We start from the raw sequence: 17,941 nt of genomic DNA, 5'->3' as shown, positions 1-17,941 counted from the left end.
AGATAGAGTAAAGAGTATGCGTATTTAGCATGCCGTCCGAGGAGAGGGTTCCAAGCTCGGTATTTTGGCCCAAACGCACAGAATTCCCCCCGTATCCCTGGCTGTGATTGGAACAAGCCGAGAGTAAGGAGTTGCGGTGGCGGAGGGATGCTGAAAACGGTTGAGGAATATAGGTGAGTCAGCTGTGTTTGTAAGGAATAATTGACGACGGGACGTTGAATTATTAGAAAATAATGCACACCCGAGGTGGTAATGCGGCCACAACGCGAAGCGGAGGTGTGCATTATTTTCTAATAATTCAACTGTCCGGAGTCAATTATTCCGCTTATACGATGGTTACCACACCTCAAGACACTGTTCCGATGTTGTATTTCAAGAGATTTGTCAGGTTTTTGTCCTTAAAACACTCTTGTGTGTGGGACTAATTTCTTATACATCTCATCCCAAGTGTCACGATCACCAGTGAGAATGCCCGTCATTGCCACCAGAGGGCACTCCACCCTGGACTACACACATCATTTGGACTCTATTTCCCATCTACCCTCATACCTTGAACTGATCACCCTGAACCTGCTAGCTTGTTTAGCCCCATCTGACATTTCTGAGCATTTCCCCTGGATTCTGTATTCTTGTGTTTGACCTTGGACTGTTACTTGTTTCTGATTCTCTGTTGCCTGCCTTGACCCTTGCCTGTTCCTGGATTGTGTATGTTTGCTGCCTGCCCTGTTCACTGCCTGCCTTGGGACTCTGATTGTTTGCTGCCTACCCTGATCACTGCCTGTCACCGTTTCTGCCACTGGCTCATCCTTGCTTTTATTGTGTCTGTGAACTTAACTTCAATAAAAGCTGCAGATGGATTCCTCACTCCGTTGACCCAATCTTTACACCAAGCCTCTGTTGCTAATTCCAAATTGTCATTTCAGAACTAGTAACGGAGGCTTGAGCCATTGATAGCAGACTTAATACAGTTATTAACGCAGTTGAGAGAGAGAGAGAGCATATGTGAATTAGTGTCTCTACTAATAGTGAAACTATAAGTTTATCTCAAGAACCGCACAGTTATTATCTCGCTGGTGAGAAATGTAGCTTTTAAGTTGCTAAACTATTTTACTGATTAATTCACCAGAGCAGCGTGGACAAAACGTTTCTGTGCGAATGTGTGTCCGTACTATATAGTACGTGTACATTTGAAAGAGTGCGGGAGAGAGTATGCGCTTTCAGGACACAATAAAACGTATTTTGGGGCAAAAACTAGGGATGGGCAGATTGATATGAAGTATCGATATATCGATACTGACGTTGAGTATTGAAAGTATCGATACTCAAATTAAAATATCGATACTAAGGTTTTTTTACCAGTTATTTTGTTTATTTAACAATAAATTTAATGCATACAATATACATTGAATTGGACAAATAACCTATGTTAGCGAATAATTTGTAGCAGAAGTATTTTCCTGCTCATCTGAACACGCAAATACTACAAGTCAGAACCAATCAATCACACAGTGTTTTCGCTCACTGCCGACACTACATTCAAACAGGGTTGCGTTTAGCATCGTAAGAAAGTATCGTTTCCCAAAAGCATTGATGCTTTTGGGAAACGCAGCCCAGAACAATGCTTAACAGCAGACAGAAAAATAAAATATTATTATTATTAGTTATTTCACAATAAACAAAATGAAATAGTAGCCTACATACTTTGTGCAATTACATTTATTTACATTGAAGGTTAAAAGTTCATATTGATGTTCTGTCAGAATACAAATGTTGCATTGAATGGGTGCAACAGCCTGTCACTGGCAGCTTATGAAAATGAACCATTACTAAAGTGACCATAGTTCAGCTAGGCATATAGTAGGCTTATTTGTAGATTTGGTTTACCAAGTAAACATTTTAACTATGTGTAAACAAAAATATAATCTAATAAACTGCAATTAAGGCATATTGAATGTTAAAATGCCTTTCAAATATAATGTTAAGTGGGTATCATAACCCATTTTACTCTTAGTAATTCAATAATTGAATAAATGTTAAAATCTATAAATTCATATTAGAGGTATCGTATCGTATCGATATCGGCGATATTGGCCTTGAAAGTATCGGTATCGTATCGAAAACAAAATAAGTGGTATCGCCCATCTCTAGCAAAAACCTTAACAATAATTTGTCGTTTTTATTCTATTGTTTACTATATTTATCTGATTGGTCGGTGTTTTTGTGGGTTTTGTTTCTTTTGCGGTTGTAGGCTGTAAGGACCTTTTGAAATAATAATTTATAATCATTTGGCGAAGTGATATGGACCTGTAATACGGTCAAGACCTGCTAGAACTGCTTTAGCCGTGCGTTTCCCTGAAAATAATTGCACACCTTAGAACGTTCTTCAACTAATCAGATTCGAGCATTCAACAGCCCTGTAGTATAAATATATTTAACAATTTCTTGATCATACAAAAATGTAACAGGCAGATAAATGTATTTAGCATGTGCATGATGCTTTGCATGAAGCTTTCAAATAGACATCTGAGTGATGTATGTGTGGTGTCAAAGAAGAACTGCATAAAGTATTTTCCCAACAGACACACTGCTAAACTCACACTACTTTCAGATGCTGCATTAACGGATCTAGTGTCTGGTCGCGTCTACATGCCTTTAACATTTTCCTCCCCCTCGCGCTCTCCATACTCTCTTCGTTTATAGTGACATATTGATCAGACATAATGGGAGGGGGTGGTAGAGATGTGGTCACTGGGGTCAGAGCCGTGGCTAGACTCCCTCACCCCTACGCATGACCCCCACCCCCTTCCCAACATGTCCTCATTGACCCTAAGCTCCCCCTTTCCAGACTGACCACCGATCAGCCTCAGCCACCGTATCCATCTGACATTGGCAGCTGAGTATATGGATAGAGTGACAGTCAATAGTCAATACAGGACAGGTTGTGGAGGGTGGGGGTGGATCCAAGTCGATCGAAGGATGAACGAGCGAGACTGTAATATAGTACAAGGGATGAAAATTCTGTCATCATTTACTCACCTTCATGTCATTTCAAACCTGTTTGACTTTCTTCCTTCTGTTGAACATAAAAGAAAATATTCTGAAAAATGTCAGTGCAGTCGAAAAACGAACTTAATTAAATTAAGTGAAACTTTTACGCAATTAGTTTAGGCCTGTTCAACAAGACTAAAACAAGTTCATTTAAACAAATAATGTTTTGCTGAACCAAATGAGGAATTAACTAGCATGCTAAGATAACTACTAGATAGCATGAAAAAGACAGTTGCGTTTATTGTTATATGTAACATGAGATGAGCAAGTAAGTAGTGACTGATCTCATAACTGGTATGTACTTCTTACTACATATTACTTAGCATAAAGTTATTGCTCATCATCATCTAGCCTCAAAACACAAAACCTCAAAACAATAGAAATTATTCTAGATATCATTAAACATTAACAAGCCTTTCTTTTTAATGAAAAATACATAAAGATTTCACTTAATTTTAACATTCCCTCTCCTAATGCAGTCAAATACTGGGATCTACAGATCAACTGTCCAATTAATTGTCAACAAAAATTATTCATGTAGTCCAAAAAAAAAAAAAAAAAACAAATTTACAAATTTAAGCAGACTGAACATAATGAAATTAAGTTGTGACAAGTTGCTTACAGAATTGTTGCTTTAGCTTATTTAGCTCATTCAAAGTGACTTGAACAAGTAGCATTTTTTTTCTGTATGTTTTTTTTTTTTTTGTCCACACAATAGATGTAAATAGTTTTGGACATTCAGAAAATCTCCTTTTGCGTTCCCTAAAAAGAAAGTCCATCACAGAGGTTTGGACTGACATAAGGGTAAGAAAATGATGACAGACTTTTCATTTTTGTATGAACTGTCCCTTAAATATTTTATTAGCTATTTTAGTTTCACGGTGTTATGGGAAAATGTTGCTTTTGACAATCGAGACCCAAGAATCCATGAAATATAAAGACAAAACAAATGCAAAAATGAATGAGTACCAGTTTTCCATCTCCCTCATCATTTAGCCTAGTAAAAAGCAAACAAGACAGCAGTGACACTACCTGAAAAAACATGGTGGGCTTCCACTCCATTGCTTCCCACTGCCTAGTTATCTCAGTTCAGTGAGCTTGAAGGCAACAAGACAGGCCAGGGACAGCACTTTAAAAGCACTGGGACTCAGCAGTGGTGTGTCTGAGCTGAGAGTGTCTTGCAGAGAGCGTTACACTGTTAGAAAAGCTCCTCCATTTTAGCAATCAGCCAATGTCTGGGTCCCTGTGGACACCCTGATGGACAGACAGAGTGCTTCAGTACATTATGAGGATTGAGGCACATCAGATACCGCTGCCCGAGGCTAAAGCAACATCCTCCTACCGGCTGAAAATCTTTAGTGATTGGATAACAGCGGTGTGATAATGCTAAGTGACCATTTCAATATACAACAGTAAGAGTCATTTATAACAGCGGAGAAGTTAAAAGGAGATCGTTAGGATTTCAGATGGTTCAGCCTTTGCCTAAAGCAAGCCATAGGTCTTCTCTCATTAATACTCGTCTCGAGTGACATGCAATATTTCTGTAAGTCAGTTTGTAAATGCACCCTAATGACATTATTATTTCAACATTGACTGTAGCGGGGTTAAGTTACACATAGATAAGCCCCTGCAGTCTGCCACTGCTGCGTTATTAGAAACGTCTTTGAATGGGCTTCTACACTTTCATTAGTGTATCTTAAGTGCTTTTCATCATTAAGTGTGTACTATCCTTTACTTTCATTATTTGGCCTTTTACTGAAATTATGATCTTGTCTAGTTTGACATGAACGGGTCAGCACTGCGTTTACATGCTTTATTGCTGGAGAACTGCACGATCAGAATGAACAGTCTTCTCCAGGAGCTGAGATACCAATCAGAAAAAAAAGAGACGAATGCTGCTCCATGAGCCAGTGAATCAATACCAACCATCTTAGAAAGGACTGCATGGGGGAGCGAGCGAAAGACTAATGGAGGAAGACAAGCCAGAGAGAGGAAGAGTAAAGAGATTAATGTAAAAGAGGATTTCCCCTGAAAATGAATCAAAGTCGGCCACAGAAACAGAAGGTCAAAGGTAATGGGATTAATGGACATAATTAACCCGACACTTTTTTTAAATGAACTGTTTTAAAAAAGGCAGCAAAAATTATTGGTTAGTTACGAAAAAATTATATGCTCATCAATCAAAAATACAGGTAAAAACTGTAATATTGTGAAACATTATTTCAACTCAAAAGAACTGTTTTTTATTTTTTATTTTAAGCTATTTTAAAATGTAATTTATTCCAGTGATGGCAAAGCTGAATTTTCAGCATCATTACTCCAGTTTTCAGTGTCACATGATCTTTCAGAAATCATTCTAATGTGGGTTAAAGGGTTAGTTCACCCAAAAATGAAAAAAATGTCATTTATTACTCACCCTCATGCCGTTCCAGACCCGTAAGACCTTCGCTCACCTTTGGAACGCAAATTAAGATATTTTGGTTGAAATCTGATGGCTCAGTGAGGCCTGCATAGCCAGCAATGACATTTCCTCTATCAAGATCCATTAATGTACTAAAAACATATTTAAATCAGTTCACGTGAGTACAGTGGTTCAATATTAATATTATAAAGCGACGATAATATTTTTGGTGCGCCAAAAAAAACAAAATAAGGACTTATATAGTGATGGCCGATTTCAAAACACTGCTTCATAAAGCTTCGGAGCATTATGAATCTTTTGTGTCGAATCATGATTCGGATCGTGCGTCAAACTGCCAAACTGCTGAAATCACGTGACTTTGGTGCTCCAAACCGCTGATTCGACACAAAAGATTCATAATGCTCCAAAGCTTCCTGAAGCAGTGCTTTGAAATCGGCCATCACTAAATAAGTCGTTATTTTGTTTTTTTGCCGCACCAAAAATATTCTCGTTGCTTTATAACATTAATATTGAACCACTGTACTCACATGAACTGATTTAAATATGTTTCTAGTACTTTTATGGATCTTGAGAGAGGAAATGTCATTGCTTTGAATGCAGGCCTCACTGAGCGATCGGATTTTATCAAAAAATATCTTAATTTGTGTTCTTAAGATGAACGAAGGTCTTACGGGTGTGGAACGACATGAGGGTGAGTAATAAATGACATTATTTTCATTTTTGGGTGAACTAACCCTTTAAGATTAGATTTGCTGGTAAAGAAAAATTTCTTATCAATGTTTAAAACAGGTGTGCTGCTTAATAGAAATTGAGAAAGAACAGCATTTATTTGAATTTTTTTTTTTTTTTGTAAAAATGAAGAAAGTCTTTACTAATATATATTCATTCTATAACTCCCCCATTATTGCAAATAAAAATACAATTAAAATAAAACAGTTTATAGAAAGCTTTTTCTTTCTCCCAGATGGAGAAACGTTGACAAAGAGATATATTTTTGATCAGTTTATGTAGTGTTGTGCTATTCTGTCAAAGAAAACAAGGTCAGCATACAGTACAGATGTTTTAATGTTTTTGTAGTCATCCTGTCACACTTATTTGCACAACTTTAGCAGTGAAGTAACAGAATACATTGTAACGTTGCTTACTTCCATAAACACGTTATAATAATGATTTCTGCTATCATATCTTTTACTTTTCATTTCTCATCAACAGCTGATTCTTGCAAGCATGATCACTGGGGTCATATATGAGATAGCACATTCATCTTATTATGTTGTGTTACTTTCCTTTCCTTTAACAGATATGTCCATGTCTTTTTGTATACTATCTAATTCATAGCTCTCATCCTCCATCACCACAGCTTTCCACGATTCCTGATGAAGCTTTTCGTTCCTTTCAGTTATCTGGGGTGACGGGGGGACTGTTGCCACCAGAGCAGGAGGAAGATGTTTGAACTCCTCCTCGTTTATATCAAAATCCTTCATTTTATGATCAAGCACCCACCAGCGTCCCGCAAAGCCCACATCTAGCACACGTTTTGGCAGCTCTGTCCAGGGCACAGAGATTGCTGAACAACGCGCCTCATACAGGCTAGACTCAGAGTTGTAGTCTGTGTAATAAGCCAAAGAGGCAATGCCCAGACTGGCATAGCGCAGCCTGCCCTCATTTCGCAGTTTCACAAGGGTCTGGACGTGTCCATCTGAGGTGCCACTGCGTATCCATGGTGACAGGAGAGCCAGACGGTTGGAGGTTTCTAGCAGACTGGTCTCAAAGGAACCATCATCAGGGTTGGTGTAACAGCAGGCGTACATTCCTCCCATAAGACCCAGGTACACTGAAGCTTTGAGGGGTCGCTCCCGGGCCCCCAAAACTGCCTCACGACAAGCCTCCTTATAATCGCTTAAAAGACTACGGCACCATGCAGCTGAAAACAGTGAAAAAACAGCAGATCTTGATTAACATTCAACAAATACACTTTTCTTATTGACACAATGTACATAAAATAATGCAATAATAATGATAAAATATAGCATGCAATACAGAAGCATCTTAGTGCCATTGTAACACAGACCGAGTTAGAAAAATAGTTAGCAAACTAGTACTAATACAGTTGTATGTCTGTAGATAAATTTAACACTCCTGCACTGCAGTAAATTCAGATGATAACTAAAAGAAATGTATGCTTGACTCACTTGACTGACCACCTAAAGGTAATACGAACACTGTCTTTCTGCTTATGTCAGAAGCAAAAAGAATAAGTGTGGCTTAGTCTTACCTGCGCGACTGTTTATCAGTCTTTGCCATCTTGTGCCCTTGGTTGTCACTGTAACTGCTGTAGAGCACCATCTCTTCAGCAGCCACGAGGCGGCCATGTTAGCAAATGAACTCACGAAGTGTTACAGTTCACAGTTCACGGTGGATATAGCACAGGAAGAGCTTTCAGAAGACAGTTTCAAGACTGGCCCAACGCAGCAACAGTGGCGACGGTGAAACTGAAGAGCCAAAATGGCGAGACGCACAGCACGTGAAATGTTATTGGTCCGGTTGGGAAACACAAAATTCCTTTTTCCGTTCCACGTTAAACACCAAAAAGTAAAACAAAATAAGGGAGGGGTATTAATTGTCACTATGTTTTGATTATCTAATGTTTTCTTTAGACAACTTAATTGGTATGAGGTATTGCTAAATTTCTTTCATAAAAAACAAAATAAAGTGGTCTATAATTGGAATATCTGGATCTGTGAATGTGGAATTTGGCAAGTGAATATGAATTTAATGTACAAGACTTTCTGAGTATTTCATATACGTCTGTATTAATAAATATGTTTGTCAAGTATTTAATTATTACATAACAGTCAGGAAATTTTATTTTATCATAAGTAGTCAACAACAACAAAAACAATACACAGAGGTTTTATTTCATAAAAACCCTTTTGGTCTAAGATATAATGCAACATGCCTTGACGATCCTTCATTTTGAGCCATCAGTATACTGTAAAAACTACGTACAGGTAAAAACATACACAGTTTTAATTCCGGCTTTGTTCCGGTCACGTGATCATGTTTTGACGCATCGACACCCTGCAGGTGACGTGGAACATGGGGACGATAACGGTAAATCCCTGTGTTTTAAGACGGTATCAAACCTATTCTGGCTACAATCGAATCGGTCAATGATTTTTAAAATATCAGTTCATTAAAAGATACGGTTAAATAGCATCCGAGCTGACGAAACAATTGTTTTTTTTTTTACCTGCTAGCTTAAAACAAGCTCGATTGTTGAAGTTGCCAGAAGGAGCCAGCGTTGGCATACTGCAGGATTACCATATTGTAGCAGCCAGGTGAGTGAATCAGTCAAAATCTGATCTGATTTTAGTGCTGACGGCTGTCGAATGATGATGTTTATGCTCTTTTCTCCTCGCAGATAGTATTCTTATGAGAACTCCCTGAGAGTCCTGTGATCTCCAGTCATGGCTAGTCCAGATGATCTAAAGTTTCAGGGTAATTATGCCTCTGATATGTGCCACCTTGTTCTTGTCTTTCTGGCTCTCTGCTTTAATCTTCATTCTGCACGTTTCCAGAGTTTGACGAAGCTGCAGATCTCCTGTCTTCAAACCCTGGAGCTGCAACCCTCAGCATCTCCAGCCCCAGCGCCGCAGCCTCCTCTGGAGAAGTTAAAGTGGATTTGTCAGACGATGAAGACAATCAGCAAGAGAGTTCAGAGGTGAGCTGCAGAACAAAACGGGCAAATAAGCTCACAAGTAGCTGCTTATTTCACATGCCTCTTATTTTACAGTCAATGGTATAAGCCAGTTTGTTCATTATTCCCACAGTTGCTTGCAGGTGAAAAACAAACTGGTGGTTTTTGGACGTTTGAATACTATCAGTCGTTCTTCAACGTAGATACAGTGCAGGTACATTGTTTTCTTACTTCTGGCATTCTTTATAACCCTTGTATTATATTAAAATCAGGGTAAGACCACATTGATGTGTGGGTCAATTTGACCCTACTAGATTCAGTATAATTTACTAAAAATTACACTATGGGGTACAAACAGTAAACCTTTAACATTAACCACACATACATACAAAAATTTTAGCACAAACTATACATTTTACAGTATTGTAAGTTTTTAAAACTATTTTTAAAACATTTTAACATTTTAAAGTGTAGAAAAGCACTTATTCTGTGCCGACAGTAGAAGTATTGCGGTAGCAACGCCAAAATCATGGGTTCATTTCCCAGCAAAATTAACATACATGAACTGATATAAAAGTATGCCGTCATAACAAGTCTCTTCAGATAAAAGCGTCTGCCAAATACATAAATGTAAATAAAAGGGTAGTTGAGTAACTGACATAACAAAATACATTAAAAATAAGTATTTTCATTTTGCTTCTGTGTAAATTGACCCACAAACATACTATTGTAAAGAAATTTTTGTTTGCTCATCCAAATTAACCTGCAACATAATTTTAGTCTTGATATCTCATATCTTGATAAATTACTAATATTTTAAAGGGGGATCCTGTTTGCTTGGTCATTTACCTACTTGGAGCTATCACATTCAAGTGTGAACATCAACAACTCGAGTAATTATTGGTGGTCACTATTGTTCTCTTGCATACTTATTCCACACAAAACTTTGGCGCGCTACTCCTCCCGCACCGTTTGTCATAGACCCATGAATGAGGCATCAAATCGTGCAGATTATTGAGGAGAGGTGTGCTATGACTTTTCTAAGCAATCGGGTGTACGATGTTCACCCGGTGGGCGAAAAAGTGAGCGAAAAAGTCCCAAACTTTGCGACGAACTTTGATGGGTCATAGCTTGGGTTACCACATTTGAAGAGGCTGGCAGGCTCTGTAAGAACAGACCTCACAATGGGAAGTAAATTGTACCCCTGGGGTGTAAGAGCCACCCGAAATTGGCCCATTAACATACTATGGAGAAGGGAATGCCCATTGCGCATGCATGTTTTTCCTACTATGTTAACTTGCATAGGGATATTGTATTGAACATAACTCTGGATCACAATGTCATAGAGACAAGGGGGTGATTTCACTTAGGCAACCAATCAGTCTCTCACGATTATTGTGAAGCTATCAAGCCATGCTCTAGTAACCATTTAGAGCACCCTAGTAACAAGTTCCATATACTTCCATTGAAAAAGATCAAAGGGATATCTTTGGATAGAAGTGTCATAGAAACGTAAGCGTGGTCTTGTTTGACTCAGGGCAGCAAACAGCCAATCACAAATCATCTACTTCCTAGCCACACCCTAGCAACCCAAATCCAAAGAAGGATAACTTCAAATCTGAATGTCATAGAGGCATGGGGGTTGGTTATATCATTCATACTAGCAAGCAGCCTTTGGACTTCCAACATGCTACACATGCTAGCAGTGAATTGCAAAATGCTAATCGCAATTAGTTTACCATTAAAACATGATTTAAAAAAAGTCAAAATGTGCTAGCATCATGCTAGCAACATGCTTATGTTAGCATCTTGTTAAAAACATGCTAGCAGTGTAGGGGGCAGTATAGTTGCGCACGACAAGCACCACTAACATTTTCTTCAGGAAATGTACATGTCTAGTTGTATGTGATGTTGTCTTTATTATTGTAGGTGCTGGATAGGATAAAGGGCTCAGTTATGCCTTTGCCAGGAAGGAATTTCGTCAAACACAACATTCGAAGTAACCCTGATCTTTATGGTAATGTACCATGTTATTTTTAATCTCACAGCACACCCAAACAATTTCTTTATATTTGAGTGTATTTTTCCTTTCCTGGGTTATTATGAAACTCTCAGGCAGTTTAGTTTTTGTTTTCCTTCCTCTGTCAGGTCCTTTCTGGATCTGTGTGACTCTAGTGTTCTCAGTGGCCATCAGTGGAAACATCTTCAAATTTCTAAGTGAAATGGGAGACACAGATTATCACTACAGACCTGAATTCCACAGAGGTGAGAGGGCAGTAGGGATGGGATTTTGTAGAGAATGATTCTGCTTATGATTTCCTAATGATTTTTTTTTAGTAATTTAAAGGGATAGTTCACCCAAAAATGAAAATCATTTACTCACTCAAGTTGTTCCAAACCTGTATAAATTTCTTTATTCTGCTGGACACAAAGGAAGATATTTGGAAGAATGTTTGTAACCAAGCAGATCTCGCCCCCCCATTGACTACTATAGTAGGAAAAAAATACTATGGTAGTCAATGAACAACTTGAGGTTGAGTAAAATAAATGATGACAGAATTTTCATTTTTGGGTGAACTAACAATTCAAAAGTAATTGGACCTAACAATATATTCTACAAATATATTAAACTAAAATAATAGAACGTTTTGTTAACATTTGTTTTTAATTCATACAGGTGCATCTCAATAAATTAGAATGTCGTGGAAAAGTTCATTTATTTCAGTAATTAAACTCAAATTGTGGAACTCGTGTATTAAATAAATTCAGTGCACACAGACTGAAGTACTTTAAGTCTTTGGTTCTTTTAATTGTGATGATTTTGGCTCAAATTTAACAATAACCCACCAATTCACTATCTCAAAAAATACTTCATAAGATCAATAAAAAAAAGGATATTTTAAACAGAAATGACAGGCTTCTGAAAAGTATGTTCATTTCTGTGCACTCAATACTTGGTTGGGCCTCCTTTTGCATGAATTACTGCCTCAATGCGGCGTGGCATGGAGGCAATCAGCCTGTGGCACTGCTCAGGTGTAATGGAAGCCCAGGTTGCTTTGATAGCGGCCTTCAGGTCATCTGCACTGTTGGGTCTGGTGTCTCTCATCTTCTTGACAATACCCCATAGATTCTCTATGGGGTTCAGGTCAGGTGAGTTTGCTGGCCAATCAAGCACAGTAACACCATGGTCATTGAACCAGCTTTTGGTACCTTTGGCAGTGTGGGCAGGTGCCAAATCCTGCTGGAAAATGAAATCAGCATCTCCATAAAGCTTGTCAGCAGAAGGAAGCATGAAGTGCTCTAAAATGTCCTGGTAGATGGCTGCATCGACTGTGGACTTCAGAAAACACAGTGGACCAACACCAGCAGATGACATGGCAGCCCAAATCATCACTGACTGTGGAAACTCCACACTGGACTTCAAGCAACATGGTTTCTGTGCCTCTCCACTCTTCCTTCAGACTCTGGGACCTTGATTTCCAAATGAAATGCAAAATTTACTTTCATCTGAAAAGAGAACTGAGCAACAGTCCAGTTCTTTTTCTCCTTAGCCCAGGTAAGACGCTTCTGACGTTGTCTTTGGTTCAGAAGTGGCTTGGTACGTGGAATGTGACAGTTGTGGCCCATTTCCTGAAGACGTCTGTGTGCGGTGGCTCTTGATGCACTGACTCCAGCTTCAGTCCACTCCTTTTGAAGCTCTCCTAAGTTCTTAAATCGGCTTCGCTTGACAATCTTCTCAAGCCTGTGGTCATTCCTTTCACTTGTACACCTTTTCCTACCACACTTTCCTTCCAGTCAACTTTCCATGAATATGCTTTGGCACAGCACTCTGCGAACAGCCAACTCTTTCAGCAATGACCCTCTGTGGCTTGCCCTCATTGTAGAGGGTCTTGATGATCGTCTTTTGGAGAACTGTCAAGTCAGCAGACTTCCCCATGACTGCTGTTGGGATTACTGACCTAAACCCAGTATTTATACCCTGATAATGGTAATTTAATAGAACTTGAAATTAAATATTCTAATAATTTGAGATACTGATTTTTTTATTTTGTTGAGCAGCAAGCTGTAATCAACAAAATGAAAACAAAAAAGTCTGGAAATATTTTACTTTATGTCTAATAAATCTAGAATATATTTAAGTTTTACTTTTTGAATTAAATTACAGAAAAAAAAACTTTTTCATGATATTCTAATTTGAGATGCACCTGTATACATTAACTACATATTAATATATGAACATCCAATCAGATTTGAGGTTCAGTGAATCTAAACCCACAACCAATTTGAGTCTTTTCATTCGATTCATTAAAAAGAACCAAGTCATGTAGCAGTTCTGTTTCTGTCAATCGCTTATGAACATACTAAATGAAGAATTTGTTCTGTTTTAGTCTCAATCGCAGCAGTTGCTGTGTTCCTGTATGCATGGCTGGTGCCTCTAGGAGTTTGGGGCTTCCTAACATGGCGTCAAAGTGTTGAGAGACAGATCAGCGGTTACACGTTTTTAGAGACTGTTTGTGTGTACGGGTACTCTCTCTTCATTTATATCCCTACCTCGGTAAGTTTGAGATAATGTTCAAAAACACATGATCAGGCTTCATCACATTAAACCCAATAAGTCATACTTGATCTCTGCTTTTAGATATTATGGACCATTCCCTTATACTGGCTCCAGTGGCTGTTGATTGTCATTGCCATGGTGATCTCTGGCTCTGTGTTGGTCATGACATTCTGGCCGGCTGTTCGCGACGACACAAAACTAACGGCTTTCACTACCATGGCAGTTATAGTGTCACTTCATGCCCTTCTGGCTGTTGGCTGCAAGGTGAGAGAAACTCTTCAAATTAATATTCCAGGTCAAATACACCTTAAAAGCAATTAGCTACATCACAGAACATCATTTTTACTCGTCTTTGAGCATTAAAATTCCTTAACTTGGCCTTTCAAGGTTGGATTATTTTTCTAGGAGCAACTACTGGCTAAGCGTTACCGTAATTCCTGTTATCCATATGTTGAGAGATTTCATATTATTTTGCACAGACTCTTTCACATCAGTCTTATGCTAACACGTTTGATTTGAAACAGTTTAAGCAATTTGCTCTGTGCTTTCTTTCAAGTCTGTTACTTTTTAACAAATCAAAAGATGAGTCCATATTATTTTCTGTGATAATTTACAACTACAGATGCTGTTGATAGAGCTTGAGTGATTTATAATCTGACATACACTACTATTCAAAAGTTTGGGGTCAGTATTTTTTTAAGAAATAAGTATAAATTCTTTTATTCAGCAAGGACACATTAAATGGATCAAATGACAGTAAAGATGTGTTATATGTTACAAAAGATTTGTTTCAAATATATGCTGTTCTTTTGAATGTTTTGCACATCAAAAAATGCATCATGATTTCCACAAGAATATTAAAGGGATAGTTCACCCAAAAATGAAAATGAAACTGTCATCATTTACTCACCCTAAACTGGTATAAATTTCTTTTTTCTTTTGAAAACAAAGCCAGATATTTTAAAGAAAATTTGTATCCTGGCCGCTTTGGGCCACCATTGACTTCCATAGTAATTTTTTTTCCTACTATGGAAGTCAATGGTGGCCCAAAGCAGCCTGGTTACAAACTTTCTTCAAAATGTCTTTCTTTGCGTTCAGCAGTACAAAGAAATTTATACCAGTTAGGGTGAGTAAATGATGACAGAATTTTTTATTTTTGGGAGAACTATCCCTTTAAGTAGCACAACGGTTTCAACATTGATAATAATAAATGCTTCTTGAACAGTAAATCATAACAGAATGATTTCTGAAGGATCATGTGACACTGAAGACTGTAATTATGCTAAAAAATAAAGTAAAAAAATCAGTAAAATTGTGAAAAAAAAATGCAACCTTTGTAAGCACAACGGACTTCTATCAAAAACATTAATAAATATTTCCGACCCCAATCTTTTGAACGGTAGTGTATCCTTTGAGAATGACTGAAATACATAAAGCATAAACATAAACTCCCCTTCCAATCATACATGCAGTTTCATTCATTATTTCTTCTGGTACAATTACTCCATCCATTATGACACTCAGCTTTAGTATTTAATACATTTCTTCTCTCGTTTTAGCTCTACTTCTTCCAAACGGCAACGTACACAGGATCATCACACTCCGGCCAACAGATTACCCCAGCCTCAAATCACACAGCACTTAACGTAGGAAAACATCAATGACCAGCTGAACGGGAACCTAGGAGTCTTTAGATTCAAAGGACATAGAAAATACAATGAAGGAGTTCTGATAAGTGTGCTAATGCTAGACGCACACACGCATTCCCAGCAAGTCCATCGAAAGTGTTTCCAGTCTGTAACTAACCTAGCAGATGAAATAACCTCCCTCAGATCAAAAGTGAAATCACAGTAATGATTTACTGACGACTTTAGTTTGTAGTATTTTTCTTGAAAACATTTATTACCTTTAATTTGATAGGGTGTTGTCCATTTTTGTATTTCTTGCATTACTGTGAACTGATTTGAGGTTTGCCTTATAACCCCTGACTGCTCTCTTTCCTTTCAAGACTACTTTCTCTCACTGTTCTGTAAATTGAGAGGAAGTACCTGTATTGAGTATTTAATTTTGCTTTCCTGGGCAGTTTTCTGTTTGATGACACTGTGGATTAAAATCATTCTTGTCAGGGTGGACCTTTTCATTTTGAGCTTGTTTGGTATGAATGGATATGACACTCTTACTTTGGGCCAAACATTTCTAATTAGATTTGCTTTGTGCTCTTAAAGGGTTAGTTCACCCAAAAATTAAAATTCTGTCACTAATTACTCACCCTCATGTCGTTCCAAAACCGTAAGACTCGCTCATCTTTGGAACAAAAATTAAGATATTTTTGATTAAATCTGAGCGCTTTCTGTTCCTCCATTCACAGCGATGCAACTGACAATTTGACACTTCAAAAAGGTTCATAAAGAGATCGTAAAACTAATCAATATGATTTGAGCAGTTTAGTCCAAATTTTCTGAAGAGACACGATCGATTTATATGATGAACAGATTTAATTTAGGGTTTTATTCTCATATAAACATTCATCAACTCACACATAAGTCGTGGTAAACAGAAGCTCAAGCATGTTTGCTTGATGCCTGTGAAAACCAACATGGTTCATTCTCGTGTGTTACGCAGTATGTTTGAGCTTCCACAAGAGGTTTGTTCTCACTTGTCAAGCAGGTTCGGTTGAGCTTCTGTTTATGTTTGCTGATCAATGGTTAAATGTGAATAAAAGCTTAAATTATATCTCTTGGTCATATAAAGCAATTGAGTCTCTTCAGAAAATTTGGATTAAAGCACTCGATTCATATGGATTAGTTTTATGATCTCTTTATGAACTTTTTTTTTAAGTGTCAAATTGTCAGTTGCATAGACGGTCTATGGAGGGACAGAAATCTCTCAGATTTCATCAAAAATATCTTCATTTGTGTTCTGAAGATGAACGAAGGTCTTACGGGTGTGGAACAACATGAGGGTGAGTAATTAATGACAGAATTTTCATTTTTGGGTAAACTAACCCTTTAAAGGGGTAGTTCAACCAGAAGAGACAATTCTGTCATTAACTCACCTCATGTCGTGCAAAATGAGGAATTCTCAAGATATCTATGTTCTACAGAAGAAACTCATTCAGTTTTGAAATGACATGAGGATGAGCAAAAAATAAACCATCCTTTTCAAAACAAAGTTAAAAAAAAAAAATACTTAAATGTATTTGAAATACATTTATTTTGTGCTAAGTATACTACAAATACATTTACATATTTATGTGCTTAAAAATACCCTGCAACTGTTCTTTTGGTATACTTAAAATCTGCTAAATTGGAACTAATTAATTGTGTGGAAGTAGTGTTGTGGTCCAACTAGATTTACTTCAGTATATTTAATTGTGCTGAAGTGAAACTATTGCATACTTTTGGTACACTTTAAATATCTTGCATTTAAAGACTGATATTATACAGAGATCATACAATCCTTATTAATAGTGATATTAAAACACTTTTTAGGCATAATATTAGGAAATGTGCACTGTGCAATAAAGAAATACTCCAAATAAAGTTTAATTATAATTTCATATCAGTAAGTCTTAAGTAATATGTCAATAGGTGTTAATGAATTTGAAGTATACTTAGTATGAAATAAATGTATTTTAAATAGATTTTGGTATAGCTTTTTTTTTTTTTACTACTAGGGATAGTTCACCCCAAAATAGTTCTCTCATCATTCCCAAACCCTCATATTGCTCCAAACCTGTATGACTTACTTTCTTCCCCCAATCTAGTCCAATCTGCTCTTTTTCATACAACAAATGTGGACAGTGACCAGTGGTTGGCAAGCAGAAAGGGCATAAAAGCACCTTCTGAAAAAATACAATAGCTTTATGTTAAAAGGAGATCAATTTCATGCACTGGCTGTTTTAATTGTATGGAAAAGAGCAACTTAGACAGGCTCAGGCTGCAAAATTTCTCTTTTTTTGTGTTTCATGAATGACAAAGCTAGAAAATCATTGGGTGTTGAACAACATGCGATATTACAGAATTTTGTATAACACTTTACAATAATGTTTTGTGTGTTAATACAATGGCTAACATGAAGTAACAATCAACTTTAAGCTTTTATCTTGGTTAATAATTTCTACATATATTTTATACAACATTTCAAGTTGTATAAACTAACATTAATATATTAACAAGCACACGAATTAACAATGAACAATGGTATATTTAAA

General features: G+C 37.3%; 2 protein-coding genes across 2 annotated transcripts; one reads left to right on the top strand and one right to left on the bottom strand.

Moving 5' to 3' along the window:
• Nucleotides 1-6,517: 6,517 nt before the first annotated feature.
• Nucleotides 6,518-7,959, bottom strand: timm29 (translocase of inner mitochondrial membrane 29). The gene is made up of 2 exons (XM_051886259.1): nt 7,746-7,959; nt 6,518-7,394 (listed from the first exon to the last, which is right to left on the bottom strand). Exons 1-2 carry the CDS (start codon nt 7,840-7,842, stop codon nt 6,739-6,741), a joined length of 753 nt encoding a protein of 250 aa, XP_051742219.1. The 5' UTR covers nt 7,843-7,959; the 3' UTR covers nt 6,518-6,738.
• Nucleotides 7,960-8,511: 552 nt separating this feature from the next.
• Nucleotides 8,512-17,287, top strand: yipf2 (Yip1 domain family, member 2). Its single transcript, XM_051886257.1, has 10 exons — nt 8,512-8,584; nt 8,731-8,811; nt 8,895-8,971; nt 9,052-9,194; nt 9,304-9,384; nt 11,100-11,187; nt 11,319-11,435; nt 13,559-13,725; nt 13,810-13,992; nt 15,288-17,287. The coding sequence occupies exons 3-10, from the start codon at nt 8,941-8,943 to the stop codon at nt 15,390-15,392; spliced, it is 915 nt and encodes a 304-aa protein (XP_051742217.1). The 5' UTR covers nt 8,512-8,584; nt 8,731-8,811; nt 8,895-8,940; the 3' UTR covers nt 15,393-17,287.
• Nucleotides 17,288-17,941: the final 654 nt, after the last annotated feature.

The sequence above is a fragment of the Ctenopharyngodon idella genome, chromosome 3 (assembly GCF_019924925.1).
Source record: "Ctenopharyngodon idella isolate HZGC_01 chromosome 3, HZGC01, whole genome shotgun sequence".
In the NCBI taxonomy this organism is placed as follows: Eukaryota; Metazoa; Chordata; class Actinopteri; order Cypriniformes; family Xenocyprididae; genus Ctenopharyngodon; species Ctenopharyngodon idella.
This window is presented reverse-complemented; position numbering and strand designations above follow the sequence as displayed.

Excerpts from the sequence above, each read along its gene's own strand:
- timm29 (XM_051886259.1), bottom strand. The coding sequence starts at position 7,842 with ATGGCCGCCTCGTGGCTGCTGAAGAGATGGTGCTCTACAGCAGTTACA. Across the intron at positions 7,395-7,745 it reads ACTGATAAACAGTCGCGCAG|CTGCATGGTGCCGTAGTCTT; the intron begins GTAAGACTAAGC and ends CACTGTTTTCAG.
- yipf2 (XM_051886257.1), top strand. The coding sequence starts at position 8,941 with ATGGCTAGTCCAGATGATCTAAAGTTTCAGG. Across the intron at positions 8,972-9,051 it reads AGATGATCTAAAGTTTCAGG|AGTTTGACGAAGCTGCAGAT; the intron begins GTAATTATGCCT and ends GCACGTTTCCAG. Across the intron at positions 13,993-15,287 it reads TTCTGGCTGTTGGCTGCAAG|CTCTACTTCTTCCAAACGGC; the intron begins GTGAGAGAAACT and ends CTCTCGTTTTAG.